This window comes from Pituophis catenifer, unplaced genomic scaffold, assembly GCF_029215685.1.
Source record: "Pituophis catenifer annectens isolate HBS135680 unplaced genomic scaffold, rPitCat1.0.hap2 SCAF_3, whole genome shotgun sequence".
Taxonomy (NCBI): Eukaryota; Metazoa; Chordata; class Lepidosauria; order Squamata; family Colubridae; genus Pituophis; species Pituophis catenifer.
The window spans coordinates 9,949,781-9,969,857 of NW_027256883.1; the positions used below are offsets into that span (position 1 = coordinate 9,949,781).

The following is a 20,077-nucleotide window of genomic DNA, read 5'->3' on the forward strand; positions in this document are numbered from 1 at the left end:
AGTTTGTATCTATTGTGTGCTCATGTATTGTTGTGGTTGAAGCTGAAGTAGTCATTGACGGGTAGGACATTGTAGCAGATGATTTTATGTACCATGCTTAGGTCGGACTGAAGCCGTCAATGTTCTAAGTTGTTTAAGCCCAAAAATTCAAGTCTGGTGGCATAAGGTATTTTGTTGCGAGGAGTGGAGGACTGTTCTCGTGAAATATCTCTGAACTCGTTTGATGGTGTTAAAGGTATGGTTGCAGGTAGTGGTGAAATGTAAAATTTGTTACTACCGGTTCTATGGGTGTGGCTTGGTGGGGGGGGTGTAATGTGACTGGGTGGGCGTGGCCAACTTTTTTAAAAAAAACTTTTAAAACCATTTTTTCTCTTCAGCCGAAGAGGTTGTAAAAAAAATGCTTTTAAAAGCCTCTGACGATCCCAGCTGAGTTGCCTGATCGGCAGAGGCTTTTTTTCTTTTAAAAACATTTTTTCTACAACCTCTTCGGCCGAAGAGGTTTTAAAAAAAAATGCTTTTAAAAGCCTCTGGCGATCCCAGCTGAGCCACGCGATCATCAGAGGCTTTTTTTTAACTTTTAAAAGCATTTTTTCGGCCGAAGAAGTTGTAGAAAAAATGCTTTTAAAAATATTTTAAAAAGCGTCTGATGATTGCGTGGCTCAGCTGGGCATGGTGGGGGTGGCAGGGATTTTTGCTACCGGTTCTCTGAACCACCCACCTCCATCGCTACCAGATCAGGCGATCCGGTCCGAACCGGGAGCATTTCACCCCTGATTGCAGGATGTAAGCTGTTCCAAGCAAACTGCCTTTTGCGATTGACTGATGGTGATTTTGTCAATGCCGATGGTGTTCAAGTGGTGCTCCAGATGTTTTGGGATTGCACCCAAGGCGCCTATTGGTACTACCTCTGCTTGCTTTTGCATCAGTCGTTCTACTTCTGTCTGCCGGTCTTTGTGGTTTGTGATATTCTCCAGTTCTTTCTTCTCTTTTCTGCTATCTCCAGGTACTGCCACGTCCATTAGCCAGACTTTTTGTCTTTCTTATTGAGACAGTTGTTAAGTCTGGGATGTTATGTGGAAAGTGCATGTTGGTTTGAATTCTAAAGCCTCAGAACACTTAATCTTCTTTATTTTCTATTTGTCTATTTTATGGTCCTCCAGTTCTTGCTTGCAGGCAAATCAATAATATATTTATAGTATATTGCATATCTATAATAATGCTACTCTTTTGATAGATAGGTAGATAAAAAGGCAGACAGACAGACAGAAAGAAAGAAAGATAAAGAAAAAAATGGAATAGAATAACAGAGTTGGAAGGGACCTTGGAGGTCTTCTAGTCCAACCCCCTGCTTAGGCAGGAAACCCTACACCACTTCAGATAAATGGTTATCCAACCTCTTCTTAAAAACTTCCGGTGTTGGAGCATTCACAACTTCTGGAGGCAAGTTGCTCCACTGATTGATTGTTCTAACTGTTAGGAAATTTCTCCTTAGTTCTAAGTTGCTTCTCTCCTTGATTAGTTTCCATCCATTGCTTCTTGTCCTGCCTTCAGATGCTTTGGAGAATAGCTTGACTCCCCCTGAGATATTTTTTTCATCAGACTAGACATACCCAGTTCCAGAAATAGAAAGAAAGAAAGAAAGAAAGAAAGAAAGAAAGAAAGAAAGAAAGAAAGAAAGAAAGAAAGAAAGAAAGAAAATATATATTATTTCTAGAAAGAAAGAAAGTAAAAGAAAGAAAGAAAGAATATATTATTTCTAGAAAGAAAGAAAGAAAGAAAGAAAGAAAGAAAGAGAAAGAAAGAAAGAAAATATATATTATTTCTAGAAAGAAAGAAAGAAAATATATATTATTTCTAGAAAGAAAAAGTAAAAGAAAGAAAGAAAGAATATATTATTTCTAAAAAGAAAGAAAGAAAGAAAGAATATATTATTTCTAGAAAGAGAAAGAAAGAAAGAAAGAAAGAAAGAAAGAAAGAAAGAAAGAAAGAAAAAAAGAAAAAAAGAAAGAAAGAAAGAAAGAAAAGAAAATATATATTATTTCTTTCTCCTCCTACTGTTGTTTTTAAAACTCAGGCACTGAAGTCGGCATAGAGCTGGAAAATATGTAATCCCTGAATTTGTGAGATAATACCTTCGCAGAGTGACCTTTTCTCTCTCCTCACCCACCCCAACAATCCAAACCAATAGTGATTCAAGCAAAGGAAAAAACATTTTATTAAGGGTATCCTCAAGTCTTTATATAGGGGTATATACATTTCATAGGTGTGAGAAAAGGCAAGACACCCTTCAACTAGGTTGCATCTCTTTCTTTCCCACCTGGGTTTTGTTTCTTTCCTAACAATTGGACTTTAGCCAGGGACATCAATCTACAACCCTATTGTTCTTGAAAAGGCTATGTTTTTTGCATATCAAAAGAAGTAGCTTTAGCTCAAAGGAGAAACTTCATTTCCCAACTTTCTTATTGAGACAGTTGTTAAGTCTGGGATGTTATGTGGAAAGCGCATGTTGGTTTGAATTCTAAAGCCCCAGAACACTTTATCTTCTTTATTTTCTATTTGTCTATTTTCGCCCTCCCCAAGCTCCTAGAAAGGCTCTGGAGCCTGGGGAGAGTGAAAAACGGGTCCTCCGGTCCCACCAGAAGTCGGCAAATGGGCCGTTTCTGGCCTCCGGGGGTGGGATGGGGAAGAAAGCCTTTGGAGCCTGGCGAGGGTGAAAAACGGGCCTACCAGGCCCACCATGCCACTGTATGCCAAAAGTGGGGGTCGCGCGGGCGGGTCATGCACGCATGCACGGGGGAGGAGGCGCATTGAATTATGGGTGTGGGCACGCGCGCGACCCCCCCCCCCGCTCCTCCCGCTTTTGGCCCGCGACGGCAAAAAGGTTAGCCATCACTGGTATAGGGTTTCCTGCCTGAGCAGGTGGTTGGACTAGAAGACTTCCAAGGTCCCTTCCATCTTTTTTATTCTACTGTCAACTAAATTACACTGAGCTCCATTTGATTGGTTTGTCCTCTTGGAACTCATTACCTGTAGACCCCATGATCCCAACATATATCACTTGGTGCCTCCTGGTGAGCAACATACCTGGAAACACCACACAGACTATATACATTGGCTAAAAATGGAGAGATTTGGGTCATGACATACTTCTGCTCTGACAGCTTAAGGAAGCTGGTCCCCTAAATGCCGTTTGGATATGTTGGAAGAGATATCCTTCTGGGTTCTGCTCCAAGTGGGGAAAAAGACACTGGAAACATGGAGACTGCTTGGAAAGATGGTTTAATGGTGGACAGGATCACATGGCTTGAGTTCCTGAACAGAAAAGGGGCAAGACGCAGTGAGTCCCCGGGTTTTATGCTTTCTCTGGCTTTGAACTTCCTGGGGCCCAGAAAGAGTATCCTGATTGGTTGTCAGACTTCCAGGGGGTGGGAGTCTTAGCTAGCCTTGCTGGCTGATGTAATCTTCCCAGGTGCCATGTGGTGAGTTTCTGTCCTATAGATGGGTCCTATTGTCTTGCAGATGAGGTCCATTGACAAAGATTGAGTTTCTGCCTATGGCCCATTAACAGTGGGGGCAGGAAGGTGGGAGCTGCTTTGTCTTTAAAACATGCTTCTCCATTTCTCATCCAGGGAAACATATTATTCCGCCTTTTTAATATTTCCCAAAATATTTCATTCTTCTAGGAAAGGGGTGGGTGCTAACTTCCTACAGATAGAACCAAAAAAACACCTGCTTTGAATATGCACCCCTTGCTTTCTTCTTCTCTCAAAATTCCTAGAATCAGAACCCAGCAAAGTTACTGTAAGACGCTTTTCAGTGCTTCTGGAAAAAATATATATCTTTTTCTCTCCCTTTCCTTCCATTTTCACTAGCTAGTCTTGGTCAGTGTTTTTTTCTCCACTTTAGTAAGAGACCTGGACTTCAACTCCCAGAATTCCCCAGCCAGCATGAGAATTCTGGGAGTTGAAATCCAGACCTCTTAAAAGTGAACAGTGCCAAAGTTGAAAAGGACTGTTTTCAGTTTAGCATTTCCAGTTTGTTCCTTTTTAAAGTTTTCGTTGCAGTTGAGTTTTCTAACAGAAGTGGCCACTAGAGGCCGCTGTTAACATTCCAAAGAGAGCTACTTCAAAGGGACTCAGTCAGGATTTAATTTAAAAATCCAGACTGTGTTTAACCAGTTAAGTTGTTTTAACTCTTTGTCAGGCTGTAAGATAAACGGTAAGGAATTATGCTTAAAATAAGTTTGCAATATTCCAGACATTTCAGGATAGGTGCTTTTTTTTTTTTTTTTTAAAGATGATTCTTGAGAAGCATTGTGTTAATTCTAGCAATGGCTGCAGGAATAAAGAATGCAGAGAGCCAGTTTGGTATAATGGTTAGGCTAGAAACTGGGAGTCTGGGAGTTCTAGCCCAGCCTTGGGCACAAAGCCAGCTGGGTAATCTTGAGCCAATCACTTTCTCTCGACCCTAGGAAGAAAGCCACCACTTCTGAAAAACCCTGTTGTGGCCTACCAGCAGAGCTGGTGGCAGACTCAGACAGTGAGGAGGTTGGGGAGGAACATGGGCCAGTCCTGGAGTCTGGGGAAGGCTCTGATGAGGGATCTGAGTTGGAGGCAGAGAGGAGGCCAGGGCCATCTGACAGTTGTCAACTGCCTTCGGAGTCAGACATCAGTGGAGCAGAAGAACAACTGGATCATGTTCCCAGTATTTGCATGCGCAGAGCTGCCAGGAGAAGGGAACAGCTAAGGAACAAGGGCTGACTCAGGAGTAAAACCACAGGGGGATAGTGAGTGGCCGTTCCCATAGGGAATAAAGAGGAGTGAAAGGAGAGTGGAGTTTGCAAGAGACAATTAGTTCGCTTAATTGGTTCGTGACTCTCAGAGACTTCTTGCCAAGTTTTGAAGATATCGGCCTGGCAGCTCTCCAAGCCAGATGAGGTTTGTAAATTGCCCCCTGAAAGACTTTGCTGGATGTGAATGAGAAAAATTTACAGTAACTTAATAAAAAGGGTTTTTTGTCGGGACAAGGAGTCTGCTTCATGCTCTTGGGAAGCCTGGGTCAGAACAAACCCTTGCAAAGAAAACTGCAGGGACTTATATAGATGGTCTCTGAAAATTGGAATTGATTGAATGAAAAGGAAAAAAAATGCAAAGAACTCACTGTCTAAGCTGGAAATAATCTACTTAATACTGTATTCATACATACAGTATGAAAAAAATCTTGTACCAATTTATTAAAGAAAAGAAAGCATAAAAAATACCTTTTCTCACCGGTATCTTTCTTGAATTGGGAAATGTTGCATGTAGCAGCCAGCCTTGAGGATTGAAGGCTACTGTCTGATTAGTAAAGTGAAAAAGGGACACTTGTCAAACAGGATATATGCATCATTCATTTGGTTTTGATGGAGACAAGGCTGAAAAAATAGTCATCCTTAAGGCCAAAAGGAAGGGTGGGGGCCTTTCTATTGTCTGGGCCCCTAAGCATTGCATTAGAACTGTGTTTCTCAACCTTGGGAACTTTAACTCCCAGAATTCCCCAGCCAGCATGGGGAAATCATTGGCCTAAAGTCACCTAGCTGGCTTTCACAGCTAAGGTGGGACTAGAACTCACTGTCTCCTGGGGATTGGCTCAAAGCCACCCAATTGGCTTTCATAGCTAAGGTGGGACTAGAACTCATGGTCTCTTGGGGATTGGCTCAAAACCATCCAATTGGCTTTCATAGCTAAGGTGGGACTAGAACTCACTGTCTCCTGGGGATTGGCTCAAAGCCACCCAATTGGCTTTCATAGCTAAGGTGGGACTAGAACTCATGGTCTCTTGGGGATTGGCCCAAAGTTACTCAGCTGCTTTTTAGGCCTAAAATGAAACTAGAATTCACAGACTCCCAGTGATTGACCCAAAGTCGATCAGCCGGCTTTCATGCCTAAAATGAAACTAGAACTCACAGATTCTTGGTGATTGATTAATCAAGGTATACAGCCCTATTTTTCCTGAAAAGACTATTACTATTGATACCGCCTTTGCTTTCTTTTGCCACAGTTGTTCTATTTCTATTTGCAGGTCTGTGTATTTTGTTATTTTCTCAAGTTCTTCCTCTCCTCTTCTGCTGTCTTCAGTTACTACCACGTCCACTATCTAGACTTCTTTTGTCTTTCTTATCGACAGTTTATCCTCCTTTCCAACAATTTTTTTTATTATTGTAATTATCTTTATTGTTGTATTAGTCATTGTGAAATGAGTCTGATGTTAATCTTGGTTCGGGGGCTACAGCTTCCCCGAAGTAGCAGTGTCCCAATAGTTGAGGGGCTGCCACAAGGAAGGGGGTGGGGTCAACCTATTTCCAAAGCACCAGAGGGCAGGGCAAGAAACAATGGGTGGAAACTGATCAAGGAGAGAAGCAACCTGAAACTAAGGAGAAACTTCCTAACAGTGAGAACAGTTAACCAGTGGAACAACTTGCCTTCAGAAGTTGTGGGTGCTCCATCACTGGAGGTTTTCAAAAAAGAAATTGGACAGCCATTTATCTGGAATCATGTAGGGCAGAGCTCTGCAACCTTAAATACTCAAAGAGCCATTTGGAACCTGTTACGTCCTGACTAATCGGCGCATGGCAAGTAGAGCCGCCAGACGAGGGCGCTGTGCTGGCGGGAAATAAGGTGTATTCTCATTGGTTAAGACGATGTCAAGTGGTGGTATATAAGAGCTGTCGGTTTGTGAGGGAGCGCTCTCTCTCCCTCCCGTGTTAGCTGTTATAGCAAATTACTGTTGCTGAATGTTATTAATAAACAGTTAGTTGTTGTTATACGGAGTCACCTCGAGTCTTGCCTGCCTTCCCACGAACACAACAGACCCGTTTCCCACAGAAAAGAAAACACTGGGAGCCACAAAACCTGGATGGGCGTGGCCAGCTCGATGTCACTCACTTCCACCAGTCACATGACCCCCCCCCCCAGCCACGCCTTCCCAGCCAGTCATTAGGGCAGAGAACCAGTTGTTAAAAAATAACGGGAACCACAAAATACTTTTGACATATCTCTCTCTCCCTTCCCTCCCTCTCTCTCTGTATCTCTCTATGTCTCTCTCTCTTCCCCTCTCTCTCTATCTTTCTATCTCTGCCCTGGCCGCTTCTCCATCCCCCGCCGTCGCCCTTACCTTCTCAGGCTAGGCGAGGAGTGACTGGGAGGGGAGGGCGAGGGGCGGGGCCAGCCAGTGGTGGGATCACCTGACAGGGAGCAGAGGACCCAAAGAGCCGCATGTGGCTCCGGAGCCACAGGTTGCTGATGTTCTGTCCCCGTCTCACACATGCACACAAATAGACAGCCGGGGGTTAAATAAACTGGCAGACAACCAATTCTTCCGATAAGAAGCTTGGCAGCAACCCAGTAGCTGCTTGCCAAGAACTTTACTCATAAACAAAATACACACAGTCAAGAATTGTCCAGTTCGTAAAATAAATCCAAGGCCGATAATGTTGTTTCCAAAGATGCAATGTGACTCGATAGTAGTTAGTTTTGTCTGTCACAGAGTCTGAATGGCCACCTCACCCCCTTTTATACCCTGTGGGGTGTGGTCCAGTGACTCAGCTTTATCTCTGGCACGCCTTTTCTTCTGTTGTGCGCGCTTATCTCTGCGACGCTGCCGAGGATCCAGCCAAGACTCATTTCCCTCATCACTGTCCACCTGTGGCTGCGTGGACGTGCTTGGCCCTGGCCCTATCTCTTGCCCTTCGGCGGACACCGAAGGCATTGCCAGAGAGGAGGGTCCTGGAGAGGGAGGCCTTGCCAACTCCTCTCCTTCACTCTCGAGTCCTCTCCTGCCAATGACACAGGCTCAGGTAACGGAGCCACAACAGCTGACCTCTAGTGTAGGGTCTCTGCTTGAACAGGGGGTTGGACTAGAAGACCTCCAAGGTCCCTTCCAACTCTGTTATTCTGTCACTCTGTACGAGATGAACAGGGCAACTGTGACCATCTTTACACGGAAGCGAGTCATGCTCTGTTCGTTGACGTTTCTTCTCCTAACAAGTTTGCCACAGGTTGTTGCTCTAGGTAGAGAAAATGTTACGATAATACAGAGATAGTGATAGCAGATAATTAGATTTATTTTCCAAAAGCTTTCATGTCGTAAGGAAGTTGTCTGGAATAGTAAATAAGGCTTTAGGTTTGTAGGCTGCAAGAAAATCGCGTACAGCCAGCCGAAATATTTCAACCGGTTCGATGTCTCCTTAGCGTATCTGCATACTTAATTGATTAACAGCTTCTTGGATCCTCTGCATATTTAATTCTTTGTCTAATTAATTGCTCTGTTGACTTCCCTCCTAATTAATTACCCGCAGCCTCCTCATCAATTCCATTCAGGCTTAATTTGGGATACTGCTTATTTGATTCTTTACCTTTAATTGGTTCTTTCAGTTATTGTCCTGTAGGTTCCCAGCCTAATTATCAGCTGATTTATCCCTTACAGTTCACATATTTATTCAGATGCTACAGAGATCGGCAGCAACTTTTATTATTAGTAGCAGCAATAATTATTTATGCAGTGTGTAGCAAGATCTCACTTTTTAGTTACTATTCATCCTTGCAGCAAATCTGTAAATCACTTTGGCTTTTCTTTCTTTTTTTTTGGGGGGAATTTAGAGGCAGGGCACTAAATAGACCGAAGATGGGATACATGTCCCTGAGATAACAAGTGAAAAATAATAATCTAGTTTTGGCAGGTGATTTCTTGAGTCCACTTGAGTCCTTGTACTCCTGTTATTACATTTTGCGACTTTTGGGGCCATTTTCTGGCAAAAATCGTCTATTCGGTTAGCTGGGTTTGGATTTCTGACCATATGATTTGCTTCATGACCACACGACTTGCTTAATGACCGTTGTAAAACTTATTGTAAAATTGAATCCAGTCACATAGTGACCTGACTTTGCAACTGAAATTCTGAGCTCAGTTGTGGCCATAAATCAAGGACTACCTGTATCATTACCATCATTTAACAACCCCATAATCCCTTGTGGGGTGGATGCTGAGCAAACTGAATGGAGCTAGGAGAGTGTTTTAATGGCCGGATGCCCTTCCTGTCACCAATGCGGAGTTTTGTTTAGCAGATACATTCTCATTGTGCCCAGAGAGAGAAAATATCTGCCTCTACCTAGGATCGAATTCATAGCCTCCTGATTGTAAGGCGAGAGCTCCACCTCTAGGCCACTGCACCACTCTATCAAGGACTATGTCAACTTGCAAAGCTTTCAAGTTGCCATGAGCAGGAGGGAGGGAGAACTGAAGTGAATTCCCTACATTTTTCTGACCGCAATCAGAAGGAGGGTGTTAGGTTTCACAGCCAGCCAAAGTGGTTAATTGGAGAATGTGATTTATGACATGGCCAGGGGGGAGGGGAGAGACAGGATCATAGGGGAACGTAAATCCACGTGGGATCAGTTCTGACTGCATCCAAGTATTGCCGGAATGTTGCTCCTAATAAATCACTATATTTCCTTTGAAGTTTGGATCATGGCTCATGAATTAATTAGGGCATCTTTCGGAAACTTGACAGACTACCTGTATAACTTTATAGATTCCCGAGGAGTCCCAATTAAAAAAAATAACAATAACCAACATTAATTTTTTTGTTTTGTTTTATGTTTTCCAGGGAACAAATCCATCTTCATGTGTAAGCTGTGCAATCTGTTTTCCCCCAACCAGTCCGAATTGCTGTCTCACGCCTCCGAGAAACACTCAGAAGATGGGGCCAAGGTGGACGAAATCATTATTCCGCTCAGGCCTCTCACGGCGCCCGCCAATCTGAATAAAAACGGAGAAGGTACCAGCCAAAGTCCGCCAAAGATGTGAATCCTCGTTGCGCTCCGCGGCTTGAGTTTGTCCTAAATTGCTTCAGGCTTAAAACAACCCAAGCTTCTTCTTAATTCATAACGGCAGCGAACTCTTTGCGTAATTCATGAAATTCCGACTATAGTGATTAAATGTTCTCTGCGTAAGGCGAGGAAGGCTTTGATGGTCTCCTGAGCTTGCCAGAACATTTGTTTTCTTTCATGAATTATAAGTACAGTTTAATGTCTACAGTGCCACATGTTTACTATCCCTGTCCTTTAAGGAGAGGGTGCGTACGCGCATGGATTTAACTACCTTTATAAATTCAGCTGGGCGCTCCGGTAGAAGTAACAAAGCTGAGCGTTCATGGTTTAGTCATTGATTTATTTCCTGCCTTTATTACTTTTGTAAATAATTCAAGGCAGCAAACTTGCCTAATATTCCTTCCTCCTCCTCCTCTTTTCTCTACATCAACCTTGTGAGGTAGTTGGGCTGAGAAAGAGTGACTGGCCCAGTCACGCAGCTGATTTTTTTTTTTTTAATTTGATTTATATGCCGCCCTTCTCCGGAGACTCAGGGCGGCTTACAGTGCGTTAAGCAATAGCCTTCATACTTTTGTATATTTATACAAAATCAGTTTATTGCCCCCACAAACTGGGTCCTCAATTTACCTACCTTAGAAAGGATGGAAGGCTGAGTCAACCTTGAGCCTGGCGAGATTCGATCTTACTTTAATTGCAGACAGCTGGTGTTAAATTACAGTGCTTCTGTCTGTTGAGCTAAACCAGGCTCAACTTTTCATATTTAAGGTGGGACTAGAACTCATGGCACCCGGTGATTGGTTCAAAGTCACCCAGCTGGCTTTCATACCTGAGGCAGGACTAGAACTCACAGACTCCTGGGTTGACTTTCATGCCTAAATCTTCTTATAGAAGATTTTATATCTTCTATCTTCTTACAGAAATGTAGCCTTCGCATGTCATCGCTTCTCTTATATACAAGCCATGATGGTAGAACAAAGGGCCCCCCCCATGCGGTAACTGCCCCATGCAAAGCAGCATGCCATGGGGTGGGCTTCCATCACGAGAACAGAGCAGTATAGAGCCTCTCTTTGTAATGATGCTTATCACCTCCCAAGACTACAAACACATTCCAGGAACGATTGCTTGCCGCCCATTGGTTTTAAATATAAGCAGAGCTCTGCTTTGTTCCTAAAACCTTTATTTTGGTGCTCCACAGTTAAACTAGCTCTTAGAGAGCCATTATGGGAAATTTCCTTTGGAAAGCAGCCACCGCATCAGATAAGAGGCCGTAGTCATTTGGCAAGTCAATTGGCTGAATGCTAACTTGGCATTTGTCAAGTGAAGAAAAAAAAAAACCCTCTTGTGATTCATTTTAGATAATAGCCCTCATTTTCTGTAAAGGCAGGACTGGGGACCATTCATAATTTATAATGGAAAATTAACACTGATGTGTTAGCCAAAAAGCCATACAGCACAAAGGTTGAGTGGCTTACCCGTGATTGTTGTCTTAGCTAAACAGGATGACAAATACAATTTTCCTTTCATTTCTAAGAACGGTATTGTCCCTGGGGCTAAAATAATCGGAGGCCGGATGGCACTTGCTAAGCCCTTTTCTGACACTTGGTTTCAATATTATTATAGCTGGGTTGAAGAGAAGGACAAAACAAAATTTATTTTATTTATTTATTTCATTAAATTTTAAATACCGCCCTTCTCCCGAAGGACTCAGGGCGGTGAACAGCCACAAGATAAAACACATAAATACAAAAATTTAAAATAAATTAAAAACGAATTAAATAATTTGGCTGGATTTAAAAATACCCCATAATTTAAAAACAAATTAAAATTTACATTTAAAAAGGGGAGAAGATTTAGGCCAGGCCAGCTTGATGAAATAAAAAAGTCTTAAGCGCGCGACGGAAGGTGCGCAGATCCGGGATCCTCCGTATCTCCGGGGGGAGCTCGTTCCAGATTGTAGGTGCCCCCCCAGAGAAGGCTCTCCCCCTAGGGGCCGCCAGTCAACATTGTTTGGCCGACGGCACCCGGAGGAGCCCCTCTCTATGGGAGCGTACTGGCCAATGGGAGGCTATTGGTGGTAGCAGGCGGTCCCGTAGATAACCAGGTCCTAAACCATGGAGCGCTTTAAAGGTGATAACCAAAACCTTGAAGCGCACTCGGAAGACCACCGGGAGCCAGTGCAGCTCGCGCAGGAGAGGAGAAGTAAAAGTTGCACGACTTATAAGCAAAGCCTGAGGCTCAACTGTAGTGAGAGAGACAATCAATACTGTAAATCCAGCATCTCCATTATTGTAAGACCAGGCAGCCAGACAGCATCTAGTGCCATGCTGGCGAACCTATGGCACATGTGCCCGAGGTGGCACACAGAGCCATCTTTCTGGGCACGCAAGCTGTCGCCCAACTCACCTGCAGCTGCGCCTGCGCCCCAGCTGGTGTTCGGGCCTCTGGTGCCCATGTGCACAATTCAGGGGACCCAGCTGGTCTTCGGAGCTTTCCTGCACACGTGCTTGCATTTGCGCATGCGCACGCGAGTATTTGGGCGCAGGGCATGCATGCACAGGCAGCATTCATGTGCGTGCATTGCATTTGTGAAAACCATGCCCCTGCGCAGAGGGTGCGATTGCATACGCAGCGCACGGGGGTCCGCACGAAAGCCGTGTGCCTGCGCAGATGGTGCAGTTGTGCACGCAGTGAATGGGGGAGGAGCTCTGCATTAGTGTGGATGGCATGTGCGCGCGCAAAGCGCATACCTGTTCAGCACTCAGTGAATAAAAGGTTCTCCACCACTGATCTAGCGTATATCTTGTAAGTTTTATAGACCGATATAAAATCATACACTAGAACCGTGATGGCGAACCTATGGCACATGTGCCACAAGTGGCACGCAGAGCCGTATCAGTGGGCACACGAGCTCAGCTCTGCCAGCTGATTTTCGGGCCTTCTGGGCCCACCGGAAGTTGGCAAATGGGCCCCTTCCGGCCTCTGGAGAGCCTCCGGAGGGGGGGGAGGTCGTTTTTGCCCTCCTCAGGCTCCAGACACTTTCTTGGAGCCTGGGGAGGGCAAAAAAAGGGCCTACCGGGCCATCACATGCCAAAAGCAGGGGGATCCTGGGGTGATTGCATGCACATGCTTGCGGGGGGCATTGAATTATGAGTGTGGGCACGCACACACGCAATCCACCCTCACTCTTCCCACTTTTGGCACGAGATGGCAAAAAGGTTAGCCATCACTGCACTAGAATCATACAGTAAGGGACATTGAAGGTCTTTTTTTTTTTTTTAAATTGGATTTATATGCCGCCCTTCTCCGAAGACTCAGGGCGGCTTACAATGTGCTCAGCAATAGCCTTCATCCTTTTGTATATTTATACAAAGTCAGCTTATTGCCCCCACAAACTGGGTCCTCATTTTACCCACCTTAGAAAGGATGGAAGGCTGAGTCAACCTTGAGCCTTGGCGAGATTCGAACCCTGCAATAATTGCAGGCAGCTGGTCTTAATAAGCTTAATAACAGGGTGCCTTAAACCCCTGTACTACCAAGGCTTTTAGTCCAACCGCTCTAGGCAGTGCAGGAGTCTATATTTATAAAAGCTAATTTTATTTGCTATTATTGCTAACTTACCATACATTTAAGGAACAGATATTATAATACCGTAACGCTTCTTCAGACATACATTATTAAACCGGGACAGGATGTGGATCACAAGTGGCAATTGGCTATGTCTTCCACACACTGGAGTTTATTGTTGGGTTCACACAATACGTAAGATTAGACTAAATCCAGTGGTGAAATGTAAAATTTGTTACTACCGGTTCTGTGGGCGTGGGTGGGTGGGGTAATGTGACTGGGTGGGAGTGGCCAACTTTTTTTTTTTTTTTTTTGCTTTTAAAAGCATTTTTTTCTACTACCACTTCAGCCGAAGAGGTTGTAAAAAAAATACTTTTGAAAGCCTCTGACGATCAGGCAACTCAGCTGGGATCAGCTGGGTATATACGAGACCGCCTTCTGCCAGCAACAACCTCCCACCGGCCAATACGCTCCCACAGAGAGGGGCTCCTCAGGGTGCCATTGGCCAAACAATACCGACTGGCGACACCCAGGGGGAGAGCCTTCTCTGTGGGGGCACCAGCCCTCTGGTACAAACTGCCCCTAGAGTTCCGTCTTAGCCCCGACCTGCGCACTTTTCGCCGCGCCCTTAAGACTCTTCTGTTTCAGCAAGCCGGACTGTCCTAATATGAATTTTAAATGGGTATATGTGTGTTTTAAATTGATGGCCAAATTTTATATATCTGATTTTAATCGGTTTTAAATTTTATAAATTCATGTGTTTTAATATAGCTGTACACCGCCCTGAGTCCCTCGGGAGAAGGGCGATATAGAAATTTAATAAAACTTAAAACTTAAAACTTAATCATCAGAGGCTTTTAAAAGCATTTTTTCTACAACCTCTTCGGCCGAAGAAGTTGTAAAAAAAATACTTTTAAAAGCCTCTGATGATCAGGCAGCTGATCGTCCAAAGAGGTTGTAGAAAAAATGCTTTTAAAAGCCTCTGATGATCCCAGCTGAGCCGCACAATCATCAGAGGCTTTTTTTTTTTTTTTACTTTTAAAAGCATTTTTTCGGCTGAAGAAGTTGTAGAAAAAATGCTTTTAAAAGTAAAAAAAAAAAAAGCCTCTGATGATCACATGGCTCAGCTGGGCATGGGGGGGGTGGGGGGGGGGGCGCAGGGATTTTTGCTACCAGTTCTCCGAACCACCCGCAGCCATCGCTACCGGATCGCATTTCACCCTTGGCTAAATCTAACTGAAAAGTTAAAAATTGACCACAAGTGAGAAATACAATCACTGTTTCCTAAGGGTTGCATGACAGCTGAACTACCAGCTTTGCTAATTAACACTGTGCACCATTGCGGCAGGAATTGATGCAATAAATCTGTCTGGCCATTGAGATGTTCAAAAGATTAGCTGTTGGAGGTCTAATTAATATATTGTAAAACCGTCTGTGGTTTTCTTTGCACAAATCAGATGGAAATTTCTATACTGTGAATATCCTGGCTGAGCCAAGCAAGGCTACGAAAGTGTATTTTAACTTCCATTTCAACTTTCTTCATATATTCTCCCCTATACACTAAACTCTTGTGCTGAATGCTGCCTCAGTACAGGTAGTCGTCGACTTAAGGGTACAATTGAGCCCAACATTTCTGTTGCTAAGCGAGACATTTATTATGTGAGTTTTGCCCCATTTTACAACCTTTGTTAAAAGAATCACTGCAGCTGTTAAAAGTTAGTAACACGGTTGTTAAGTGAATCTGGCTTCCTCATTGACTTGGCTTGTCAAAAGGTCGCAAAAGGGGATCACATGACCCCAGGCCACTGCAAACGTCACAAATACGAGTCAGTTGCCAGTCATATGAATTTTGATCACCGGACCGTGGGGATATGCTGCAATGGCCATAATTGTGAAAAACGGGTCATAAGACACTTTTTTTCAGTGCCTTTGTAACGTCAAACAGTCACTAAATGAACTGTTTGTAAGCCGAGGACTGCCCGTATGAAAAGTATGGCTGCTGCTGCCACAAAAAAAGAGTCTTTTTGTGTGCTTTTTAACTTGCAAAATTTGCATGCTCTTCGATAGGAATGCATGCCAAATTAAATACTAATAAAATGGGATGAGGTCATTTAGCTCATCATGTTGAAGCTTTTATGGGACTGTGTGTCTCTCGTTGTTTCTGCCCAACCATTAACATTAACGTGGGAATGTTGGTTCGCTTCATTGGGTAAGCTGTGCCGTCTTACGTCATCTTGGAGACAATGCCTTTTTGGTGGCCCCTCCAGGTTTCTGGCATAGCATCCTTCTGAAATCAATACAGACCCAGCCAGTAGTGGGATTCAGCCGGTTCGGACCAGTTGTTAAATTGGTGGGTGGCCCCTCCCCTTCCTGCCCTGCCCCTTCCAGGAGTACCCACGGTCCATTTTTGCGCCCCGGAGGGTCCAGGGAGGCATACTAGGCCCAAAACGGGGCACGGGGGGTGGGGGTGGCGCAGCCCCCATGTGGCCCGTTTTTGCTCCCAGGAGGGTGCAGGAGGTGCTGCCTGTCACCCCCTGGCAATGCCCACCATGGCCACGCCCACCCAGCCGGCCATTAGGGCAGAGTATGGATTATTAAATTATTTGAATCCCACCACTGGCCCCAGCCCTGTTGTGTTTTTAAAAGCCTTGAAGATAAGGCTTTTTCAGCAGGTCCCGGGATGACTGGATTGTGACCTCTCTGTATGGTTTTGTAATTTACACATGCTGTTTTTCCTGATATGGATGTTTTTATCCTTTTTATTGTTGCTGTATGTGTGTGTGTGTGTGTGTGTGTGTGTGTGTGTGTGTGTGTGTGTGTGTTTACTACTTGTTTTAATTATTACACTCTATAAACCAATCTAGAGTTGGCAGAGTGATTGAGGCAGTCACTGGGTTTGATTTCATATATAATTAAAATGAAATCTGGCTATCGTTGATTGTGTGAACAAGCCATCATACAAGTAGGACACATTTATTTGAGCGTATCATGTTATGCAAATATAGCAATTGCATTAGAATTGCTAATTAGGATTTAGGGTTTAGCATGTAAGATCTGTTCTGGTCTATGAAGAAATTCCTAGGTTCATGCAACACTTTAATTCTTAGCTCCTGATTAACAAAGCATAGTTTTTGTATTTACTCAATTACGTTCCAAGAGAAGAATTGTTCTCCAAGAAATAAATACCGTGTTTCCTCGAAAATTAAGACCCTGTCTTATATTTTTTTGAACCCTGAAATAAGCGCTTACAGTGGTGGTTGCTCCCGGTTCATCTGAGCTGGTAGCAGTGACAATGTGACGTCACCGAACCGGTTCTCTGTGACTGGGAGCTGGGCCCTCCCGCCCGCCCCTGCTTTATTCCTACCTTTATTTCTTGGTTTTTAGCCCAGCTGATAGGCACGGCAGAGTGGATTGCCGCACCTCAGCTGGCCAGAAACCCAATACGCTTGCGCGGAGCGGCAATCGTGCGCACAGCACGTGCGTGAAGAGAACTGGTAGTAACACCGGTTGGAACTTACCACTGAGCGCTTGGCCTTATTGCAATGTGCTCAAAAGCCCGATTGGGCTTATTATCAGGGGATGTCTTATTTGGGGGGAAACAGGGCAGGGGTGGGTTCTCCTTATGTTTACTACTGGTTCGCAATGGGATCACGCTCGCCCGCTTGCTTTGCTCTCGCATGCGCCTTGCTTCAGCTTTGCTGGCTGGGGAATTTTGGGAGTTGAAGCAGTGGTGAAATCTAAAATTTGTTACTATCGGTTCTGTGGGCATGGCTTGGGGGTAATGTGACTGGGTGGGCGTGGCCAATTTTTTTTTTCCTTTTAAAACCATTTTTTCTACAACCTCTTCGGCGAAGAGGTTGTAAAAAAAATGCTTTCAAAAGGCTCTGACGATCCCAGCTGAGTTGCCTGATTGGCAGAGACTTTTTAAAAAGCCTCTGCCGATCAGGCAACTCAGCTTGGATCGTCAGAGGCATTTAAAAGAAAAAAAGATTTTTTTTTCTTTTAAAAACCTTTGACGATCCCAGCTGAGCCGGGCAATCATCAGAGGCTTTTTTTTTTTACTTTTAAAAGCATTTTTTGGCCGAAGAGGTTGTAGAAAAAATGCTTTTAAAAGTAAAAAAAAAAAGCCTCTGATGATTGTGCGGCTCAGCTGGGCATGGGGGGGGCAGGGATTTTTGCTACCGGTTCTCCGAACCACCTGCCTCCGGTCCAGTGATCCAGTCTGAACCGGGAGCATTTCACCCCTCGGTTGAAGTCTGCCAGGCTTAAAGTTGCCAAGGTTGGAGACCCCTGCCTTAGATTATTGTGATTTTGCACAACGGCTATTCAGAGAATCATACTAATACCGAGTATTATAAAATTGACAACTTGGCAGGGTTACAACTCTTTTGATGTTAGCAAAGCAGGTAAAAGTTTAAGTGAGAAGCCCAGCCTGTTAGTAATTCAGCAAAACCTGCTGCTCTGTGTGAGGCTGTGTGTCTGAATACACACACACACACACACACACACACACACGCACACACACACACTTCAGTCATGTATTTCCCCTTATAAATTAATGATGAAGTTCTGCATTGCAAAAAGCAAGCATGTCTCGATAAATCACCAGGGAATAATAAAAGCCTAGATAATGCAATGTCCATTATTTTGCAGTTACAACATTTAATTCCTCGCCCACCTCTCCCCTTATCAGGGTAGGCATGCTAAAATAACGTAAGTTATTATCAAATGGGTTAGTTGATGCTTGAATGAAAAAAAAAAGTATATTTAGGGGAAAAAAAACCAGCATAATGACTCTTTTCTTAGGATAACTCATTCATTTCTCTGTTCCTTTCATTTAAAAAAAAAATCATTTCTATGAATTTCCCAAAACGGGATGTTTTTCTCATATTTTTTTGGAGAAGTGTTGTGGCCCGTGTGCAGCTAGTAGCTGATTCCGACAACAAAGAGGCTGGTGTGGTGCTGCGCCAGCAGCCTGTGCAGCGGGCACTCGAGTCAGACAATGAGGAGGCTGGAGAAGATGTGGTGCTAGAGGCGAGGATTTAGCCAGGGCCTTCAGAACCTCCAGAAGCTCCCATAAGTGAAGAGGACGAAGAGGAGGAGCCTCTTCTCGATGCATGGGCGCGCAGAGCTGCCAAAAGGCAGGAGTGGCTCCTCAGGAGGAGGTCTCCTCAAGAGTAAGGCTTGGCGCTAATTGGCCACTCGCTTAGCCTATTTAAGGAGGAACACCGACTGAAACAATTTGTAGGGAACAACTTTAGTTCATTCTCCTGCAAATTGCTTCTGAGCTTTCTGCCAACCTTAGTAAGATTGTGATTACTTTATCTTTGGTTTCTTGTAGGCTGTTAAGAAAGTTTATTAACAGCCTTTGTTTGGAAAAGACTGAGTTATTTTAGTAAATTAAGTTTTATATAGACTTTGTGTGTTCTGTGTTCTTTGGGGTCCGTAGCTGGGGCAGAACAAGAAGAGGCACTGTAGCAGGAGTCAGTTTTCCTAGCAGGCAGATCAGTTTTGGATGATGATCTTTCTTCTAAGCCTAATCATGAACATACAGTAAAACTATTTTATTTAAAAAAAAAAGTGAGGGAGTCTTAGCTAGACTGATAATCAGGGGAAGATTGTAGCTCTCTTAAGTTCTAACTAGGGAAGACATAGATTGAGACTGAAAAACAGAAAGGCTGGGGCATCTCTTTTCCTTTTATTTTTTTTTAATACTTTTTATTGAAGTTTAAAATTACAAAGATAAACTAATACAAACCAAGAAAAACGTAAAAAAGAAAATATAGTGCAAAAAGGGGGAGAGGGGGATGGATAGATGGATGGATGGATGGATAAAAAACCAAGAAAAACCAAGAAAAACATAAATAAGAAAATATAGTGCAAAAAGGAGAAAAGGGGCAAGAGATAGATGATAGATAGATAGATAGATAGATAGATAGATAGATAGATAGATAGATACATAGATAGATAGATAGATACATAGATACATAGATACATAGATAGATAGATATAGGCAGGCAGGCATACATGGATGGATGGATGGATGGATGGATGGATGGATAAAAAACCAATACAAACCAAGAAAAACATAAATAAGAAAATATAGTGCAAAAAGGAGAAAAGGGGCAAGAGATAGATAGATAGATAGATAGATAGATAGATAGATAGATAGATAGATAGATAGATAGATGATAGACAGACAGACATAGGCAGGCATGGATAGATGGATGGATAAAAAAACATACAAACCAAGAAAAACATAAATAAGAAAATATAGTGCAAAAAGGAGAAAAGGGTCAGAAGGGGGATGGATGGATGGATGGATGGATAGAGATAGATAGATAGATAGATAGATAGATAGATAGATAGATAGATAGATAGATAGATAGATAGATAGATCTTCCCTCTTCATCAAGAATAAGTCTAAACATTTTTTCTTTTTTCTTTTCCTTTTTGATATATGTTGTTCTGGGTAACCTCTGCCCCCTCCATATGACAGCACAACAGGCGTTTGGGTGTGTGTGTGTGTGTGTGTGTATATATATATGTGAAGAGTTTTTAGACTCTCACACTGGATTTCTGTATTTTTTGAATTTGCAAAATAGCTGGAGTTTATTTCTATTGAATTTCTCTTATAACCTTGGATT

At 43.5% G+C, this 20,077-nt stretch overlaps 1 protein-coding gene across 1 annotated transcript in view; it reads left to right on the top strand.

Annotated features, from left to right (window-relative positions):
• ZFAT (zinc finger and AT-hook domain containing) overlaps positions 1-20,077 on the top strand; it is a 127,178-nt gene that overhangs the window by 2,355 nt on the left and 104,746 nt on the right. Inside the window, exon 2 of the mRNA XM_070940314.1 lies at positions 9,644-9,814. Within this exon, the coding sequence (XP_070796415.1) occupies positions 9,644-9,814 (171 nt within the window). The remainder of the gene's footprint in view (positions 1-9,643; positions 9,815-20,077) is intronic.